The sequence below is a fragment of the Leiobunum rupestre genome, chromosome 11 (genome assembly GCF_980474605.1).
Source record: "Leiobunum rupestre chromosome 11, qqLeiRupe1.1.hap1, whole genome shotgun sequence".
Taxonomy (NCBI): Eukaryota; Metazoa; Arthropoda; class Arachnida; order Opiliones; family Sclerosomatidae; genus Leiobunum; species Leiobunum rupestre.
This window is the reverse complement of record NC_143394.1, coordinates 4,176,162-4,196,844: the sequence shown is the minus strand read 5'-3', so window position 1 is coordinate 4,196,844 and position 20,683 is coordinate 4,176,162. Positions and strand designations below refer to the sequence as shown.

Sequence of the window (20,683 nt, the reverse complement as noted above, 5' to 3'; positions counted from 1 at the left end):
TCGCGCGAATTGGCCACTTAAATTAAAATTTGTTAACGCAACCGAAAATGTAGTTCAGAAATAATCAGTACTAACTAAAAATATGATTTACAACAAAGTAGTTCATAATTTGAAGTCGAAAATCGCCAACGATTACTAAAATGAACCAATTCCCCACGTACCGCGATATATCGTGCGAACACCGTCGGCGGCGGCGGCGGCGGATACCATACGTGAAACTAATACACACAAATCCCTGAAGATTGTGTGTAAAAAGAAGAGGAAATATAAAAATAAGTTCAAACCATATAATTTCCACTCGAAAAAACACGAAATGATTTTCATTTACATAAAAAAAGCTCTTTTAATTAAATCCTATAATTTATCTCGGCATAACAAAATTATCGTCATTTTAATACGCATAAACATGCGTATTATACGCGGCTTACGTGAGTTCGAACTCGTATTTTTTCTTCTAATTAGGAATGCATCGCTTAATCGAGCGACGGATTGCGCCAAATAGCCTTGAAATAGGACTGAACCGACGCAGATTACGTTATTCGTCTCAGTCACCCCTTTTTACTTCGCGCTCGAAAATACGAATTTAAAAGATATAGTCTGATATCTGACGTGTTGACGGCTGGTGATCAAACGATTTTCACTCTCACTAAGGAGTTCCTCAGTGAAATATATAACAATTAGGAATGAAAAAATTTGTAATTATTTACTTTTTGTAAAATAAAAATATTCTCTTTGAAACTTTTTTAATAAAAAGTTTAGGAAATTAATTATTTTTATAAAGTAAATGAAACTTTTTATTTCTTTAAGTTTTGTAATTTATTGATGGAATATTTATTATAAAATTAAATATTACCTTATTTTTTGATAAAGTAATAGTTTTTAAATTCTTTAATTTAAGTAATATATTGATTGAAAATTAATACATAAATTAAATTTTACTTTTATATTTCTTATAAAGTAGAAATAGTTTTTCATTTCTTTAAAATGCGCAATTTGTTGATGAAAAATTAATGGCAATATTATACTTAACCTCTTTTTACGTTCCTCAACACTACATTGAGAAAGTTATCTCATAGGAGATAATGCCAGTTAATTTTATTTAATATGAAAATGAATATGTCCACACGGCCGAAACTATAACTGTAAAGAAAGTAATGGCAGAGCGCTATAAGTCGCTGTTTTGGGTATATTATTTTTTTTATATCGTTACTCTCAAGATTTCTAACCTTTAGGCTCAAGGAGATAACGTCAGGGAATTTTATTTTCAAATAATAAAATATTATATAACTCAGTTTTCTGAAAGAATGTCAATTGATATTTGTAACAGGGTTGCCACACGTTAGGGAAATCATTGAAAAGTTAAGGAATTCGAAAATAGGTCTAAAATATCAAGGAATTCTAAGAATTTGTAAAAAGTCGGGGAATTTTAAAAAATTGGTGAAAAATTAGGAAATTTTCAGAATTTGTAAACAATTAGGAAATTTTCAGAATTTGTAAACAATTAGGAATTTTTAAGAATTTGCAAAAATTCGAGGAACTTTAAGAATTAGTAAAAAGTCAGGGAATTTAAATTTATCTTGAACAATAGTTCTGGGATAAATGAATTGTAATTTCAAAATTGCAATAACACGTTTTTTAGCGGAAACCACTGAACAATCATGTTAGTATAGTAATAAAAGTGTAATTTAGGCTTTAGATATTTCTGGCGCTGGTTAGTGCATTATTGTTCAAATTGTTAGAGCTCTTCCACAAAGAATACTTTGAGGTCATATTCCCTTTAAAGAGGTCAGAGAAAATTTGAATCTGAAAATGTTATGGCAACGCTGTTAAAGGAATTATAAATTTCAAAACGTAATGCAGGCGGCCCATCTTTTTAGAAACAACTTCGGCTGCCCTAATCCTCGCGTAACATCTTGAAGACGAGGGGAGGCGAGGGGGGTAGTGAGGAACCAAAGTGTGGGAAAGCCGGCTCGAGTTGATGGTCAGGATTAATGACCAATCTTGTAACGGGCCCTTGGGGTTAAAAGCTACGCGAAGTTTTGGTAGCCGCGGGGGCAAAGCGGCCTAGACGTCAAACTATGTTTTGGCAGAAGTCAAATACATTCTAGCTATAATATAATAACCGCGTGAACTTCATTTGTTGTTTGGCCAGCCGTGAAATGTTCCCGCTTATTTGGGATATACTTCTCGTTACCTCACCCGACCCAAACAATAAAACGTTTGTTAAACTTCGCGTGAGAAATTGTATTGCTTCTTGCTCTGGGCCAATAAACGGTAGATGGATATGCTTATTTAAGTTTTGTAATTGGTCCAAGGTTAAGTACGAGGAAATGTTTTTCAATATCGGGCGTGTGTTTGTCTTTTAGAAATAAATATACTCCTATCTTTCGATGGTTACAAGGAAACAAACATTTAGAGTAAAGCCATTAAAGGTTCGATTTTAACGCTTTTATTCATACTAGATGGCGCTGGAGAAAATAAATACTTACTAATTTATGACAAAACACAGGGTGGCCATAGTTAGAGTTGTCAATTTTCCGGAGAAATTAAAAATAAAACTTTCCGCAAATCGGAAAAATAAAACAAATTACTTTTTAAGGGTTTTTAACTTCTTAATGTTTTTAGCGATATCAAATGTCTAATATCAGTAAACATACTACAAAACATTAATAGTGTTAATCAGTTTAAACTAGTCTAGAGGTTTAGTTTTACTTTTAGATTCGAAAATGCCGCTATATTTAAATTTGCAAACAATATTAGACTAATCATGGAATTAAAACTTTTTTTTTATTTTTTTCAGAAAAATACGGAAAATTTTCCGACTTACAACTCCATAAGTTCCTATATTTTATAATATTTCCTATATTTCGATTGTTTCCTATAATTTGACAATTTTCTGATATTTTCCTATTTTTCGTGCTTTGCGCTTTGCTTTCAATATAGTTTTAAAGATTGATAGAAAGTTCCCAAAAACGGTCAGCCTTTTACTAAAACACTAATATTACATTCGCTTTTACGGCTGACTGCTTATTTAAAATGCAAATGTAATATCACTTTAATACATTTATCTAGTCACGAGATCTGTCATGTTTTCATATTAAATTTAATATTTCTATTCAACCGAAGTTCCTTGGAAAGCATTTGTTTTATCTTTATTAAAATTACTCCTATAATTTCTTATAAAAAACTATAAATTTCCTATTTTTCTTATAATATATTGGAGTGTTTCCTGTGGTCACCTCGCAAAACCACTTTTAACCCTTTCTTAAGCGTGGTTTCGCACTAAAACTAATAAGAAATGAATTTTCGTTGTTTTTGAACATTTAAAATTTCCATTTTTCAAACTATTAACGCTATATAAGTTTTTTTATTTTCTAAATTTGTAGGAATCACATTAAAAATTAAAATTATAGGATTTTGTAGGACTATTACAGAATATAATGGAAATTTAGAATCGCTGGTAAGGGGAGTGCGACTCCGCCCACATTCCGAATGCCATCTATGGGCTAAAATCGGAAAATATATAAAAATAAAGTTGTATGCTCGGCTACTTTGAATGCACTATCCGTGTTTGAACTACCTGAATCATTCGGTATCGTAGAAAGCAAAAGATTAATATAGCCAAGAATGTATGGGGGTTAGCAGAGAATAGACGGTATAATTAAATCCAACGGCTTACCGGGCTTGTGAACCTTCATATTCCAGCTTAGATGGCACCAGGTGCTCCACGAGGTTTCGTAATTTACGTCTACCATAGTTGTTTCTCGACAACAGGCAAACAACGGTCTCCGCGCATGCTCAAATATCAACCAATCCGGTGTCATCTCCATATTTACTTTACCATCTATATGTTGGTAGCAGCTAGGAGCAACAAACACAGCACCCCACACAAGAAGAACGCAACCCATCAAAAGTCATGCATTTTCTCGCGTACAGTTTTCATTGACTAGAGTCGTTTTAGCACCTGCTGCCGTCGGAAGGGGAAAATTCGGAAATTGTCTTCCCCCTTTCCGTAAAACGTTCGGCGTAAAGGTTCGTCTAATGAAATTTGTACACAACACTGCGTTAGCGTGTTTAAAGGCTAGCTGCGTTCTCCTTGTGTTTGTTGCTCCTAGATAGCAACGTCCAGTTTTAAAGGTGTAGCGACAGTTAAAAATTCCACCCCGTTATATGTTGGTAGCAACCTGTTAATGTGATTCCCTTAAGACAAGCCACGCCCCTCGGGGTGGGGACTATCTTCCACAAATCACGCACACAGAGGCCACAAGTTCTCTGTTCGCATGAATACATTCTTGGTATTATGAAGGCGATAAATTTGACGTATCAATGTTTTTTGTTCGTGGGAAATCTTCCTTTCGCGTTCGCAACGAGGTTCGGTGACACACACTAGAATGATTTGCGTTCCCAGGACTTCCAATTATTTCGGAGACGCGACAAACGCCAATGTTATTAGTTTAAAACAACCCCGACAACAAGAGCGTTGCTTCAATGAATAACGTGAGATCCTTATCTTCGAGCCGGTACGACATCCAATTTAAAGACATTGCTACCCTGTATCTAACGCAAAGGCCACTTGAAGATATTTTTTGGCGAACTTCAATAACTCACGTACACGCATTTTTTCCCGACAGAAAACATGTTTTTGCCTAGGTGCATTACTGAAATATTTATTTATTACTTTTGGTTATTATTTAGGTTGGATTTGCGATAGAAGTATACCCATTTTAAGTAGAAATTTGCCTATACATACTTTAACTAAATGGTTTTGTTAGGAAAATCTTATAGCTTAAAATATTATAAAACCTTGTTGCTCCTAGATAAAACTAACAAATATTTCTAGAGAAATTCTGTAAAATTGTAATCGGAATTTTTTAACATCGTTATTATCCCTAAATACAAATTCATAAATTTAAAACCAGACTTGCTACAATATTTTCACATTCAAATTCCCTGTTTTCCCTAACCATTTTTTTTAAAAATTCCCTGACTTAAATAAGACCAAAATTAGACAGTTTTTCTTAGTTTTTACATTTATCAGAAGTTACTAAATTTAATCAACTTATATTTCAATATAAAAGTTATTTCAACGTTAAAAACCTTTTCAAGGAACTAAAATATAATAACATAATTTGCGATCTAGAGTTAAATTCGGTTAAATTGCCTTAAAAAAGTGTCAAGATAAAACTGAATTCCCTGACTTTTTAGGCCCATTTTAAAATTCCCAGTCTTGTCCCTATTTTCCCTGACGTGTGGCAACCCTGAAAAAGTTTTGAATAAAGTCTTTGCACCAATATATAATTCACGACAGGAATCTATACCTTTACTTGGAATGCTTATCCTGCCGTATGGTAAGATCACTCTGACGGCTTTGACCCTGCCTACGAGATAAAAATTTCCCTTTGCACGGGCTCCCCTCTCACGTTGTTGTTTGTTAAGTTAGTTAGTGAGTATAGTGACGTCAAAAAAACCGTCAACCACATCGAGCCGAAAATCTGCAGCGATAAACATTCTAAGTAGAAGTATGGATTCCTGTTCACGGTGATTGCGCAGTGCCGATAATAATAATAATAATAATAATAATCAGCTAGTATAACACCCAAGGCACCACCTTAGGCCCAAGTCATCTAGCGACTTCTAATGCCCCTTCTCAAATTCACTATTTACAAGAATAACCATTGTATAGCAAGGCGTATGAAATTTAGATAAATACGGTGCAGATTGGAATAAGGGCCAAAATTCACCAGCAGCGCTCAATTTCTGTCACTTTTGCAAGTGTGATAAATCTTCGATTTTCATAATCTGGGACAGGAAAATCCCTTCGAAATTAATTTGCAGCACTCGAATCGAGGGCTTTAAACCTCCTCAGGGGTGTGGAAGGGTTTCCCAATTATTCGGCACCCTTTCGCCCGCGTATTTCGTAATTAATGGGGACCCGTGGCGCCCTCTTAACGAGGACGGTGGCGAAGGGGGGGTAACTTTCTCTGCCCCCTCTTTAGTCTCTAATCAAGATATATCGAATCTCCCTGAGTCGAATTAAAATTTGTACCCGAAGTTCGTTATTGAGGTTTTAGGGTTCGGCTGCTCCCTGGAAGGGGGTTTTTCGATGACTCGCGGGGTTCGCTACAAGGACGGCGAACCGCTTGAAACAATGCGCAGTTGGAATCCAGTTTTTAGCCGCTGCTTGAAGTCCGAACTTCTCTTAATTGTTAGTTTGTTAGTATCGCTCGCGACATATACAGCGCGGACTAGGTTCAATTAATTAATTGATAATGAGATATCTTCCAGGCGTTAGCCCTTTCCAGATATATAGCTATGGGGAGAAAGATACTATACAGGGTTCGCTAAGTTTAATAAAAGTTATTGATTTAATTTCTTTTATTTGTAATTTATTGGTTTTTAAACAATGAATGTTTCTTCAATAGGCTCTTTGCTTTTATCGGTTATTTAAACTAAAACGAAATGTAATCTTAACTAAATTTAATATAAAATTGAAAATTAGAGATAATTAATCAATACATACATATAATACAATACAATACATTTTACCAGTGTTGAAAGTCGGAAAATTTTCCGAATTTTTCCGGAAAATTAACAACTTTACATTTTACGCAAGGTAATCGCTAATTTCATTTCGTATTTAATTACTTCATTAATGGTTTTGTTTGCTCAACTTCACTTACTTTATATTTTATTTAAATATATTGTGATTTAAATCAATGATGAACGAAAAAATTACTTTAACAAGGCATTTCCGAGTAATGTATATTTTAAAAGACGAGTCATACGTCACTAGATTACCGGAAGTTGGGGAAGTTAATTACAGCCGAGTTGGGGGGGGTGACATAACTGTACTAACTGGTTACAGATTAAGAATTACCAAAGGAATTTTTTTTAAATGTTATGTAATTGTAAGCAAGCTCTTATGTTGAACAATCCTGAGTAAATGAGACCTTGATTACTCATGATGGTTCAATTGAATCAAATGCAAATTTAGAGATATTGCTAATATGTACCACATGTGATATTACTAAAAAGCAATTAGAAAAAAATAAACAATTGTTCCTATTTTACCAAATTCTGGTCTATAATAATAAAATAAATGTATTTGAAATATTCCTTGACTTAAATATTAGGTGAAAATATTATATTTAACTCATATTATGTTAGAAATCAAAAGGGAAATCTTGAGGGAATTTCTAGCATTACCAGCTAATATAGAAAAAGGGAATGTTTTTTGTTACCTAATATAGAAAAAGGGAATGTTTTTTGTTACCTAATATAGAAAAAGGGAATGTTTTTGTTACCTAATATAGAAAAGGGGAATGTTTTTGTTATCTAATATGGAAAAAGGGAATGTTTTTTGTTACCTAATATGGAAAAAGGAAATGTTTTTTGTTACCTAATATAGAAAAGGGGAATGTTTTTGTTACCTAATATGGAAAAATGAAATGTTTTTGTTACCTAATATAGAAAAGGGGAATGTTTTTGTTACCTAATATGGAAAAAGGGAATGTTTTTTGTTACCTAATATAGAAAAACGGAATGTTTTTGTTACCTAATATGGAAAAAGGAAATGTTTTTGTTACCTAATATAGAAAAGGGGAATGTTTTTGTTACCTAATATGGAAAAAGGGAATGTTTTTTGTTACCTAATATAGAAAAAGGGAATGTTTTTGTTACCTAATATGGAAAAAGGAAATGTTTTTGTTACCTAATATAGAAAAAGGGAATGTTTTTTGTTACTTAATATAGAAAAAGGGAATGTTTTTTGTTACCTAATATAGAAAAGGGGAATGTTTTTGTTACATAATATGGAAAAAGGGAATGTTTTTTGTTACCTAATATAGAAAAAGGGAATGTTTTTGTTACCTAATATAGAAAAAGGGAATTTAAAATTTCCCAGAGTGGAAGCAATTATTGCTTAGCCATTCGGTAAAGTTTCTACACATTTGATATGACTTTCCGCTAATCTAGTTATTAACTGTTTAAGTTAATATTAACTTAATCACTGCTGCCAAAATTTACAATTTAAAGAAGCGTTCTCTTAATTAGTGATAAGAAATTGATACATTTGCATGCTTGGTATGATCTTAAAACGAACTCTATCGGAACGAATGTCATTCGTTTCACGGCTAATTAAGTGTCTCCTCCTGGAAAGAATGTAACCCTGATTCTGTTTGTCTCTTTGGGGTGTAGCTCGGATGAGGAAGATAGTCAAGGGCCCAAGTACACTAGGATGGACGACGATTCCGTGCAAGACAAGGAAAGGTTCGCCAGGTAATTCAGCCCTTCCCCACACCCGACCAAGTACTTCTTCTCCGCCTATTTTATACTTTCTTTTCATTTCATAATTATGGTATGGTAATCTTAACCCAACTCTTTTCAAAATGGTTTAGGCGGAATTTAAACGCTAGTCTATGATTCTAATTAGTTTTGAATTAGTTTTACAATTAGAAATGTTATCAAAATGAAATAAGAAAATAGTTTTGAAATTTTTAATATGTTTCGTACACTAAATTTAGGATCGAATTCACGAAAAATTTCATAATATATTAAGTATAAGAATTAGTAATTCGTAAACTAAATTTAAATTAAACTTAGAATAATATTCCCTAAATATATATACATTCATTATATATAAATAAGAGTCTAGTTAGTTTATAATTAGTATTTCATAAACTAAATTTCAACTAAACTTAGAATGACGTTCCCGATATATTTGATTTTATTTAGTTTATAATTAGTTTTCTCATTTCATTTAAAATATCAAAATGATCTGATTTTGAACCAAATTCCCGATATATTTATTTATATAAAAGGAATCTTACTTACATTGTTAGTTTATAGTTATTTTTTCATTTAATTTAAAAATATTATTCAATTGAAATAAGAACCTCATTTTTAAATAAATTTAAGATACCATTTCAAATATATTTCGAAATATATAAAATGAAGCTTAATTAGTTTATAATTAATTTTCTTTTTTTTAGGATATTATAAAACCGAAATTAGAATCAATTTTAAACTTAATTTAGTGTGCCATTCTTACTTATTCATACCTAATAAATTAAAAGATAATTTAACTAATCTTGACTCAGGTTTTGTTACATTATATGTATGCATCCAAATTATGAACTAAATTATTGAAGTCATGTTAACTTAATAAAATATCAGTTCATTTGAAAAATAGTTTAGGTACAGTTTAAGCGATTCAAATTAATAGAGTTTATCCTTTTTAAACCTGTATTTCATTTTGAAACACCTTTCACACGATTTAAGTTTACAGACAAAACAAAATGTGAAATTACCTTTCCACTGCGCGTTTTCAACCGCACCTTTTCCCCCAAAAAAGAAAAGCAAGTAATGGCAACTAAGTTTAATTCGGCGTGAAATTACTTGGAAAGGCAGATTGAATTTTTCCAATTATTATTTTTCATTCATGTATTTTTTCATTTTGTTCCGTTTTTCTCTTTTGAAAAAAAAGCGTTATTTATTTTTTGTTCCATTTTGTGCATTTTTGTAGACAACATCTCGACGCGTACGGTGACGCAATGCCAGGGGTGGATCCAGACATTTCCGACAGGGGGGGACCGAGCCAGGACAGGGGGGGACCAAGGTAACGAAACCTCCGAACATTATTTCTCTCTTTTCATTATTATTCTATTTTTCATTTTTCCGTTTTGGTTTTTCAATGATGTCATTCTTAATGTATCAATTCATCTTTAATTAGTTTAATTCATTAATTTAATTTTTTATGTATTGAACTCTTTGAAAAGTCTGGGTCCATTTCCTCGTGTAGCTTTGCCTTCTCTCAAATAAAAGATATTTTTAAAAGATTATGTTGGACCAAACTGTTCAGAATCCCCTTTAGCTAAAGAAAACTAACGTAAGAAATTAAAGGAACTATATATTAAAGAGCCTAATCTAATTTAAGGTTTTTTCCCTTTATATCCGAGACATTTGCTAACGATATTTGAGCATTAGACCAAAGACTAAGGAAATTTGTGCATTAGACCAAAGACTAAGAAAGTTTTAACAGTCCAAAGACTAAGAAAGTTTTCGTATTAGACCAAAGACTAAGAAAATTTTAGTATTAGACCAAAGACTAAGGAAATTTGTGCATTAGACCAAAGACTAAGGAAATTTGTGCATTAGACCAAAGACTAAGTTAATTTGTGCATTAGACCAAAGACTAAGGAAATTTGTGCATTAGACCAAAGACTAAGAAAGTTTTCGTATTAGACCAAAGACTAAGAAAATTTTAGTATTAGACCAATGACTAAGAAAGTTTTAACAGTCCAAAGACTAAGAAAGTTTTAGTATTAGACTAAAGACTAAGAAAATTTTAGTATTAGACCAAAGACTAAGGAAATTTGTGCATTAGACCAAAGACTAAGGAAATTTGTGCATTAGACCAAAGACTAAGTTAATTTGTGCATTAGACCAAAGACTAAGGAAATTTGTGCATTAGACCAAAGACTAAGAAAGTTTTCGTATTAGACCAAAGACTAAGAAAATTTTAGTATTAGACCAATGACTAAGAAAGTTTTAACAGTCCAAAGACTAAGAAAGTTTTAGTATTAGACTAAAGACTAAGAAAATTTTAGTATTAGACCAAAGACTAAGGAAATTTGTGCATTAGACCAAAGACTAAGGAAATTTGTGCATTAGACCAAAGACTAAGTTAATTTGTGCATTAGACCAAAGACTAAGGAAATTTGTGCATTAGACCAAAGACTAAGAAAGTTTTCGTATTAGACCAAAGACTAAGAAAATTTTAGTATTAGACCAATGACTAAGAAAGTTTTAACAGTCCAAAGACTAAGAAAGTTTTAGTATTAGACTAAAGACTAAGAAAATTTTAGTATTAGACCAAAGACTAAGGAAATTTGTGCATTAGACCAAAGACTAAGGAAATTTGTGCATTAGACCAAAGACTAAGTTAATTTGTGCATTAGACCAAAGACTAAGTTAATTTGTGCATTAGACCAAAGACTAAGGAAATTTGTGCATTAGACCAAAGACTAAGGAAATTTGAGCATTAGACCAAAGACTAAGGAAATTTGAGCATTAGACCAAAGACTAAGAAAGTTTTAACAGTCCAAAGACTAAGAAAGTTTTCGTATTAGACCAAAGACTAATAAAATTTTAGTATTAGACCAATGACTAAGAAAGTTTTAACAGTCCAAAGACTAAGAAAGTTTTCGTATTAGACCAAAGACTAAGAAAATTTTAGTATTAGAGCAATGGCTAAGAAAGTTTTAACAGTCCAAAGACTAAGAAAGTTTTAACAGTCCAAAGACTAAGAAAGTTTTAGTATTAGAAGAAAGACTAAAAACGTTTTAGCATAAGACCAAATACTAAGAAATTTTTTTCATTGGACCAAAGATTAAGTTAGTTTGAAGATTAGACCAAAAACTAAGGAAAATTGAGCATTAGACCAAAGACTAGGGAAATGTTTCCATAAGACCAAAGAAACTGTTCGTAATATTTTTGAAATCTTTAACAATAGACTAAAGACAAAGTAAAACTTAAGATTAATATAAAACCATTTAGTAATAGATTAAAGAAAATTTCCAAAATATTATCATACACAAATGAAAGGTAACAAAATTAGCGTAAATAATCAATCATTCTTATAATTCGCAACTGAAAATATTGTGTACTAACAAAAACTGAAACTTTTTATTAAAAAAACTGAATGACGTTAAATAAAGTGTTTTTATGACCACAATTACCAGTGGTTTTGAAACACCCCTTAATTAGCTGAGACTGCGGAAAAAACGCCCATTTAATTAACCATCAAATTATTTATAAAACATCATTTGGTAGTAGAGCATAGGCCTCATCAAATAAAGCAATTAGGATCATGTCGTTTCTCAATCTCAACTCTCAATCCGAATGTTCAAGGACTACATTGAAATCCATTTCAGTCCCTCTTCACTTTTTTTAGACCCAACGCGTAAAATAGATTTATTTCTACTTAGGGAGAATTGCCATTTTGAGACTAGAATATATTGATACTTAGGAAGAATTACCATTTTGACACCAGAATATATTGATACTTAGGAAGAATTACAATTTTGAGACTAGAATATATTGATACTTAGGTAGAATTACCATTTTGAGACCAGAATATATTGATCCTTAGGAATAATTACCATTTTGAGACCAGAATATATTGATACTTAGGAATAATTACCATTTTGAGACCAGAATATATTGATACTTAGGAAGAATTACCATTTTGAGACTAGAATATATTTCTACTTAGGAAGAATTACCATTTTGAGACCAGATTATATTGATACTTAGGAATAATTACCATTTTGAGACTAGAATATATTGATACTTAGGAATAATTACCATTTTGAGACTAGAATATATTGATACTTAGGAATAATTACCATTTTGAGACCAGAATATATTGATACTAAGGAAGAATTACCATTTTGAGACTAGAATATATTGATACTTAGGAATAATTACCATTTTGAGACCAGAATATATTGATACTTAGGAAGAATTACCATTTTGAGACTAGAATATATTGATACTTAGGAATAATTACCATTTTGATACCAGAATATATTGATACTTAGGAAGAATTACCATTTTGAGACTAGAATATATTGATACTTAGGAAAAATTACCATTTTGAGACCAGAATATATTGATACTTAGGAAGAATTACCATTTTGAGACTAGAATATTTTGATACTTAGGAATAATTACCATTTTGAGACCAGAATATATTGATACTTAGGAAGAATTACCATTTTGAGACTAGAATATATTGATACTTAGGAAAAATTACCATTTTGAGACCAGAATATATTTCTACTTAGGAAGAATTACCATTTTGAGACCAGAATATATTGATACTTAGTAAGAATTACCATTTTGAGACCAGAATATATTGATACTTAGGAAAAATTACCATTTTGAGACCAGAATATATTTCTACTTAGGAAGAATTACCATTTTGAGACCAGAATATATTGATACTTAGGAATAATTACCATTTTGAGACTAGAATATATTGATACTTAGGAATAATTACCATTTTGAGACCAGAATATATTGATACTAAGGAAGAATTACCATTTTGAGACTAGAATATATTGATACTTAGGAATAATTACCATTTTGAGACCAGAATATATTGATACTTAGGAAGAATTACCATTTTGAGACTAGAATATATTGATACTTAGGAAGAATTACCATTTTGAGACCAGAATATATTGATACTTAGGAAAAATTACCATTTTGAGACCAGAATATATTTCTACTTAGGAAGAATTACCATTTTGAGACCAGAATATATTGATACTTAGGTAGAATTACCATTTTGAGACCAGAATATATTGATACTTAGGAATAATTACCATTTTGAGACCAGAATATATTGATACTTAGGAATAATTACCATTTTGAGACCAGAATATATTGATACTTAGGAAGAATTACCATTTTGAGACTAGAATATATTTCTACTTAGGAAGAATTACCATTTTGAGACCAGAATATATTGATACTTAGGAAGAATTACCATTTTGAGACCAGAATATATTGATACTTAGGAAGAATTACCATTTTGAGACCAGAATATATTGATACTTAGGAATAATTACCATTTTGAGACTAGAATATATTTCTACTTAGGAAGAATTACCATTTTGAGACCAGAATATATTGATACTTAGGAATAATTACCATTTTGAGACTAGAATATATTGATACTTAGGAATAATTACCATTTTGAGACCAGAATATATTGATACTTAGGAAAAATTACCATTTTGAGACCAGAATATATTTCTACTTAGGAAGAATTACCATTTTGAGACCAGAATATATTGATACTTAGGAAAAATTACCATTTTGAGACCAGAATATATTTCTACTTAGGAAGAATTACCATTTTGAGACCAGAATATATTGATACTTAGGAAAAATTACCATTTTGAGACCAGAATATATTTCTACTTAGGAAGAATTACCATTTTGAGACCAGAATATATTTCTACTTAGGAAGAATTACCATTTTGAGACCAGAATATATTGATACTTAGGAATAATTACCTTTTTGAGACTAGAATATATTGATACTTAGGAATAATTACCATTTTGAGACCAGAATATATTGATACTAAGGAAGAATTACCATTTTGAGACCAGAATATATTGATACTTAGGAAGAATTACCATTTTGAGACCAGAATATATTGATACTTTGGGAGAATTACCATTTTGAGACCAGAATATATTGATACTTAGGAAGAATTACCATTTTGAGACCGAAATATATTTCTACTTAGGGACAATGACCATTTTGAGACCAAAATATATATATTGATACTTAGGGAGAATTACCATTTTGAGACTAGAATATATTGATACTTAGGAAGAATTAGCATTTCGATACAAGAATATATACATGTATATTCATACTTAGGAAGAATTACCATTTTGAGACAAGCATATATTGTTACTTAGGGAGAAATTATCATTATCCCTAAATAACAATATATTCTTGTCTCAACATGGTCATTCTCCCGGAGAATGACCATGTTGAGACAAGAATATATATTGTTATTCAGGGATAATATATATATATATATATATATATATATTACTCTCACTCAGTAACCTGATCTCGAGGTCTGTAGTCACTTAAGTAAACACGAAATATTGTGAGATATCACTGACAACCATAAGTCAACGGGCTCAACTCATGAATACGATTGAGCCCGAGCCCAAGCCCGAAACAGATTTGAATACTGTTTTCGTATCTGAGGATGAGCTCGATCTCCTTCCAATTCGCGATATTTTTTAGCCCTAAGCCCACGTTCGAACTTTATTTTGGCAAAAAAGGGTTAGAAGCTAGCGCGGCCAGTGCCGTCCGGATTCCCGGGCTCAGGACTGCCTGACCGCCTCCGACTGTCTTCCAGGTGTGCCAGTGTTGCCGGAATGGAGCTCGAAAACCCTAATTGGGCTATTTGATAAATAAATTGTGCGACGAAAAATCGGGTTGAGCAACATGAGCAACTCTAGAGTTCAGAGCTGCCGAAAGGGTTTAACTATATCATGTTGAGCAGAGCTTCAATATAGTGATCCCGAGCTAGAGCTGGTCTGAGTATTTTGAAACATCGAGCTCGAGCTTGAGCCTTTAGTAGTTTTAAAACATAGTGAGACCGAGCTTCAGACCACCATTTTATTTGTAAGTAACTGTAGTGAGCCCGTGCCCGAGACTGCCCGTATATTTATAACAACAGTGAGTCCGAGGCCGAGACGGTCTGTAGGTTTTTAATCTACTGAGCTCGAAATCTCACATAATTGGTGAGACCAAGGTGAGCCCGAGACCATCCGTAGGCTCATATACGAATTCAGTGAGGTGAGCTCGAGCCCAGTTCTTGGCGTTGACCTATGGTTTCATTTACCTACTAGTACAGTGAGTACGGCTCAACCATTGAATACAACTTTTACCAACCATTAGGGTCACGACTTTTTTCGACCATGCCTATGAATAGAGAGGCCCAGACTATAGATGACGCTAGTTTAGCAACTTCCGGAGGCAGATCCTCCGGGTTTACATTGAGTTGAGTGATAGGAATTGGTGAGACCAATTAAGGTGAGCCCACCTCTTGGTGTTGACTTATGCTGAAAACCACAGAGAAATTGTAAATCAGTAATCAAGTGTACATGTACAAACTTTATACGAGTGAAAAACCCCAGGGCTCAAATTGTTTCATATTCTTAACAAAGTAACAGATTTGAACTAATACTCTAGAATTTAGTTAACCAGATTCAGTTAGCTGAACAATTATCTGGCTTAGTTTAGTAGAAAAGAAAACCAAAATAAACCGTAATTAAAATTTCGAAAGGAATTGAACCGGTGGAAGTGTAAAATTGAGAACTGAGAGGCATCTGAGATCTGCTCAGCCTCTATCGGTCGGCTGACGATGAATTCAGATCAGTGTCTGCTTCCAGGGGTTTGACATTCAAAGAAATCCCGAACACTTTCCAAGAAATCCGAAATCCTGCAATTAATCCGAAAACCCGATGAAAAATCTGGAAATCCAAAGAGATATCGAGAAATCCCGAAATCCTGGACAAAATTTAGAAATCTGAAATCCAACCAGAAATCTTGAAATCCAGCGTGAAATCCCCTCACATTTTTGGTGAATGTCCGACCCCTCGGTCTGTTTTAAACTATCTGGTTTTTATTTGGACGCCTATCAAATGCTCTGATAATATTCGAACGTAAATGGCGAACGACCCCTCAAACGTATTTAAATTCGAGTTTTCCAAATGATAAAAACATTCCATTTAAAACTTTTAATAAAAGCGCCATTATATTTGACTGCAATTATCATCCTTATATTTTCTCCAACTACTATTTCACGCGAGTATAATATCATTTAATAGCTTTTCGTAGATGATAAAGAAAATTTTACAGAGATAAAAATTGGAAAACTAGTTTTCTAAACATATTTTAAACCAGTTATTAGGTTTAACGTTTTGAAAAAGTATTAAACTAAAAAAAATATTTATAGATTGGGATAGCGATACGGAGCGGGAGTATGTTGTTGGTATAAAAAAATAACCGAAGATCGTCCGTGCTTGAAAACAGTGTTTGCTGTTGATATAAAATAAATATAATTTTGTTCGACGATACACTAAGGAAAAAATACGAACAAGAGGTCGCGTAACTTTCATTTCCGAATAAATCGAGGGTGCACCCTGTTCCGAGATATTTTATTGGGGGAATTTTAATCATGTTTGGTGCTAATTTGCATAGCATATTTAATTTAAAAAATGTACCTTCTAAAACGCGTGACAATTGTAATAATTTATTATATATATATATATATATATATATATATATATATATATATATATATATATATATATATATATATATATATATATATATATATTATTTAAAACCTACAAAGATTTTAAATTTTACAGAATACAAATATTTTTCCCCAGAAATTAATCATTCTTAGAAAACCCTCTAATCATCTCCAAAGATGCAATCACGTATTATTTAATAATTTCTAATTAAATATATTAAGTAGCGATTAGAAGATTAAATCGTGATTAAAGTGATTAAAAATGATAATACTGTTATTATAAAGATGAAATCCCAATTTCAAAATTATTAATCTGATATGTCGTGGATGAAATCAACGCTTAAGGAGTTAGATAAACGACTGATACAGTATTGGAGAAATATATTAAACAGCTAGAGCAAAAACACGAGAACCACCAATGGTCTAGAGCAGTGGTTCCCAAAATGTGTTCCACGGAACCCTGCATGGGGTTCCGTAAAGGGTCGCAGGGGTTCCGAGAATTCGCAGCGCGGCCATCTTTGTTTGTGTCAAGAGTTTAAGATGAGTAAAAAAATGAGTTGGGGTTCCGCCAGAATTAGGTGGATAATTTAGGGTTCCATAGCAAAATAAAATTGGGAACCGCTGGTCTAGGGAGTGAGGAGTGAAAACGCGAACAAGTAAAGAGACCAAGAAGTGGGGGAGAAAACTAAGCTTTATTGGGGGAAAATATGCGGTACTTCGGCCGATAGGCCTTCAAGGCGAAAAACTTTATTAGGACTAACCGAGAATTTGAAAATGTTTAAAAATATTAAATTATTAAATCGTGATTATATAGAATAATTTGTAATTAAAAATATTAAATCCTGATTTAAAATTATTGTATTTGGATTTAGTAGATTAAATCGCGATTAAAAGTATTTAATCTTAAATAATGATTTAATCACGCAAAATAATTTAGTGTTGTAAGTCGGAAAATGACCGAGGCCTTTTTTCCGGAAAAAAAGTTTTCATTCCATGATTATTCAAATATATTGTTTGCCAATTTAAATAAAGCGGAATTTTCGCCTCATTTTGTCGAATCTAAAAGTAAAACTAATCCTCTAGACTAGCTTTAATCTGATTAACACTATTAATTATTTGTAGTATGTGTACTGACATTTTATATCGATAAAAAGTTAAAAAAATTAAAAACCCCTAAAAAGTAATTTACGTTTAAATTTGTTATTCTTCCGGAAAATTAACAACACTAAAATAATTTAAACAGAAACCAAACTAAACCTTCTTCAGTGACGTACCGGAAATGACTTAAAAATACAAATCGTATTTAACGTAAAAGGAATGTAAACTAGACAGCCGACGACACCATCTCCAATAGGCGACCAGAAAGGATAGATGGCGCCCTGATCGCGTAAAAAGCAGCGCTGCCAGAAGAGGAAAGAGCAAAGCGAGGGAGAGGAACGTGGCAACGGGGGGAGGGGGGCGCAAGAAAGAGGGGGCTACAAACGGAATAAAACATAGTTTATCCTCTAGCGGTGATTGAAGCTAGATTGAAGAAATCCATTTAGTTGGTCGGCCTCGTGGGCTCGCCTGGGCGCCCTCTTCAGGGAGATCTCGGGGGGGGGGGGGGTCCCTTTTACCCGAGGAACACTCCGGGGAACGAGAGCGGCACGCATCTACTCTCCGCCGACCCCTGCCCACCCAGTTTTCCTTTTATCTTCGCAGCCCACCCCTTCCGCCTATTTGTGTAGGAAGACTCTTTCTACCTTAAAACAAAACGAAAATGAGGGAAAAGCTCTGTACAGGGTGAAAGTTGCCGACCTCTTGTTAGCATTTTCTTGCTCCGAAATGTACCGTCTTTAAAAAAGGGATTAGTTAGCTAAATCAGTTTATTATAAACTTAAGTTAAGAGTGCGCTGTTCTGAAATAACGTTGTTTACGACTATAAAGCTGTAGCTAAAATTAACTGTACCTTAGCTATAATGAAACTCTGTAGCGGCTAGGAGCAGCAAACAGAAGGAGAACGCAGCAGCGCAGCTAGCCTCTAAAAACACTAACGCAGTGTTGCGTACAAATTTCATTGGACGGACCTTTAAGTTGAACGTTTTACGGACGGGGGGAAGACAATTTCCGAATTTTCCCCTTCCGACAAAGCAAGCGATAATGCGTCTAACCAATGAAAAATGTACAAATTAAAATCCTTTGATGGGTTGCGTTCTCCTTGTGTGGGGTGCTGTGTTTGTTGCTCCTAGGTAGCGGTAAACCCAAGTTGTAAGCTCGGCTCAGAAACCCCATCTCTACGCTAGCTTATAAACGCAGGTTGTACGTACGTTAAATCGAAAACACCAGCTCAATGCTTGTTCGTTAACCCTAACTACACGTTCGCTCATAATCTCCATCTTTAAAAAACTAGTCGTTCTTATGGCCCAAGAACCAAACCATGCGTTAACCAACCCAAAAGATATAGCTTTGTTAATTAGCTAATTTAAAAGCTACACATGGTCTAATTTAAAAGCTAAGCTCTAGCTATGGCTAATATACAAGCTCTGTTTTAGCTACACTTGTCTAATATTCGAGCTACACGTTGTCTAAGATTCGAGTTACACGTTGTCTAATATTCGAGCTACACGTCGTCTAATATTCGAGCTACACGTCGTCTAATATTCGAGCTACACGTTGTCTAATATTCGAGCTACACGTCGTCTAATATTCGAGCTACACGTCGTCTAATATTCGAGCTACACGTTGTCTAATATTCGAGCTACACGTCGTCTAATATTCGAGCTACACGTCGTCTAATATTCGAGCTACACGTTGTCTAATATTCGAGCTACACGTTGTCTAATATTCGAGCTACACGTCGTCTAATATTCGAGCTATACGTTGTCTAATATTCGAGCTACACGTTGGACGTTAGCTAATATTCGAGCTACACGTTGGACGTTAGCTAATATACAAGCTACGTCTTAGCTAATATACAAGCTACACGCTAGCTAATTACAAGATACTCGTTAAAACATTAATCGAAAATGTAAAAATAATAAAATCTGCAATCGAGATGGCAGCACCCTGTAGTTTCCCCGGTGCGCTGGCTTCCCCTCTCCTCACGGGGATTTCTTATTTTGTGCCTTTTCCGCGGTAACCATTAGATGGCTAACGGGAATATAAAAAGAACTGGCAGCAAAAGAAACTTCGGAGTTGTTTTGGCCACATGCTCTGCCCCAGAACTTATTTGCTCCGCCAATTTCTCCTTCCGCCCCTTTTCATTTTCAGAAACACGACGCTGGTTTTTCTACCCACCCTTTTACAAATTTGCGCTACACTTTTTTATCTATGCTTTCAAATTAAATTCTATTAAAATTAAGTTTAACGGGAGCGCTATTAAAATTAGAAATACAAATTGTTTAGTTACGATTTAGAAATTTGAATATATGGTTTTAGCAGAGGCAGCAGGAATCCATACTTCTACTTGGAATGCTTATCGCGGCAGATTTTCGTCTCGATGGGGTTGACGGTTTTTGACGTCACTATGTTAACTTAACAAACAGCAACGTAAGAGGGGGGCGCGCAGAGGCGATTTTTTCTCTCGTAGGCGGGGCCAAAGCCGTCAGTGATCTTGCCATACATGATACGGCAGGGTAATGGGGTAAGCATTCCAACATAGACAATTGTCTATGATTCCAAGTAGAGGTATGGATTCCTGGAGGCAGTTATAGAACAAAATGTTTAAATCGGGGAAAAAACGTGTTTAAGTGTAGGGAAAGCGAAAGATGTAATAAAAAATTCAAAATTGTTTACTGAATAAAGGATAATTTTGAAAACATTTTTAAAATTATAGTAAT

At 33.3% G+C, this 20,683-nt stretch overlaps 1 protein-coding gene across 6 annotated transcripts in view; it reads left to right on the top strand.

The window, feature by feature from the left end:
- Positions 1 to 20,683, top strand: part of tgo (Aryl hydrocarbon receptor nuclear translocator homolog tgo) — a 97,317-nt gene that overhangs the window by 48,287 nt on the left and 28,347 nt on the right. For 4 of the 6 annotated variants that reach the window (XM_090162445.1, XM_090162446.1, XM_090162444.1 and 1 more), the window contains 2 exons: positions 8,197 to 8,277; positions 9,524 to 9,616. In XM_090162445.1, the coding sequence (XP_090018571.1) occupies positions 8,197 to 8,277; positions 9,524 to 9,616 (174 nt within the window). The remainder of the gene's footprint in view (positions 1 to 8,196; positions 8,278 to 9,523; positions 9,617 to 20,683) is intronic. The other 2 variants (XM_090162447.1, XM_090162449.1) reach the window with 1 other exon arrangement.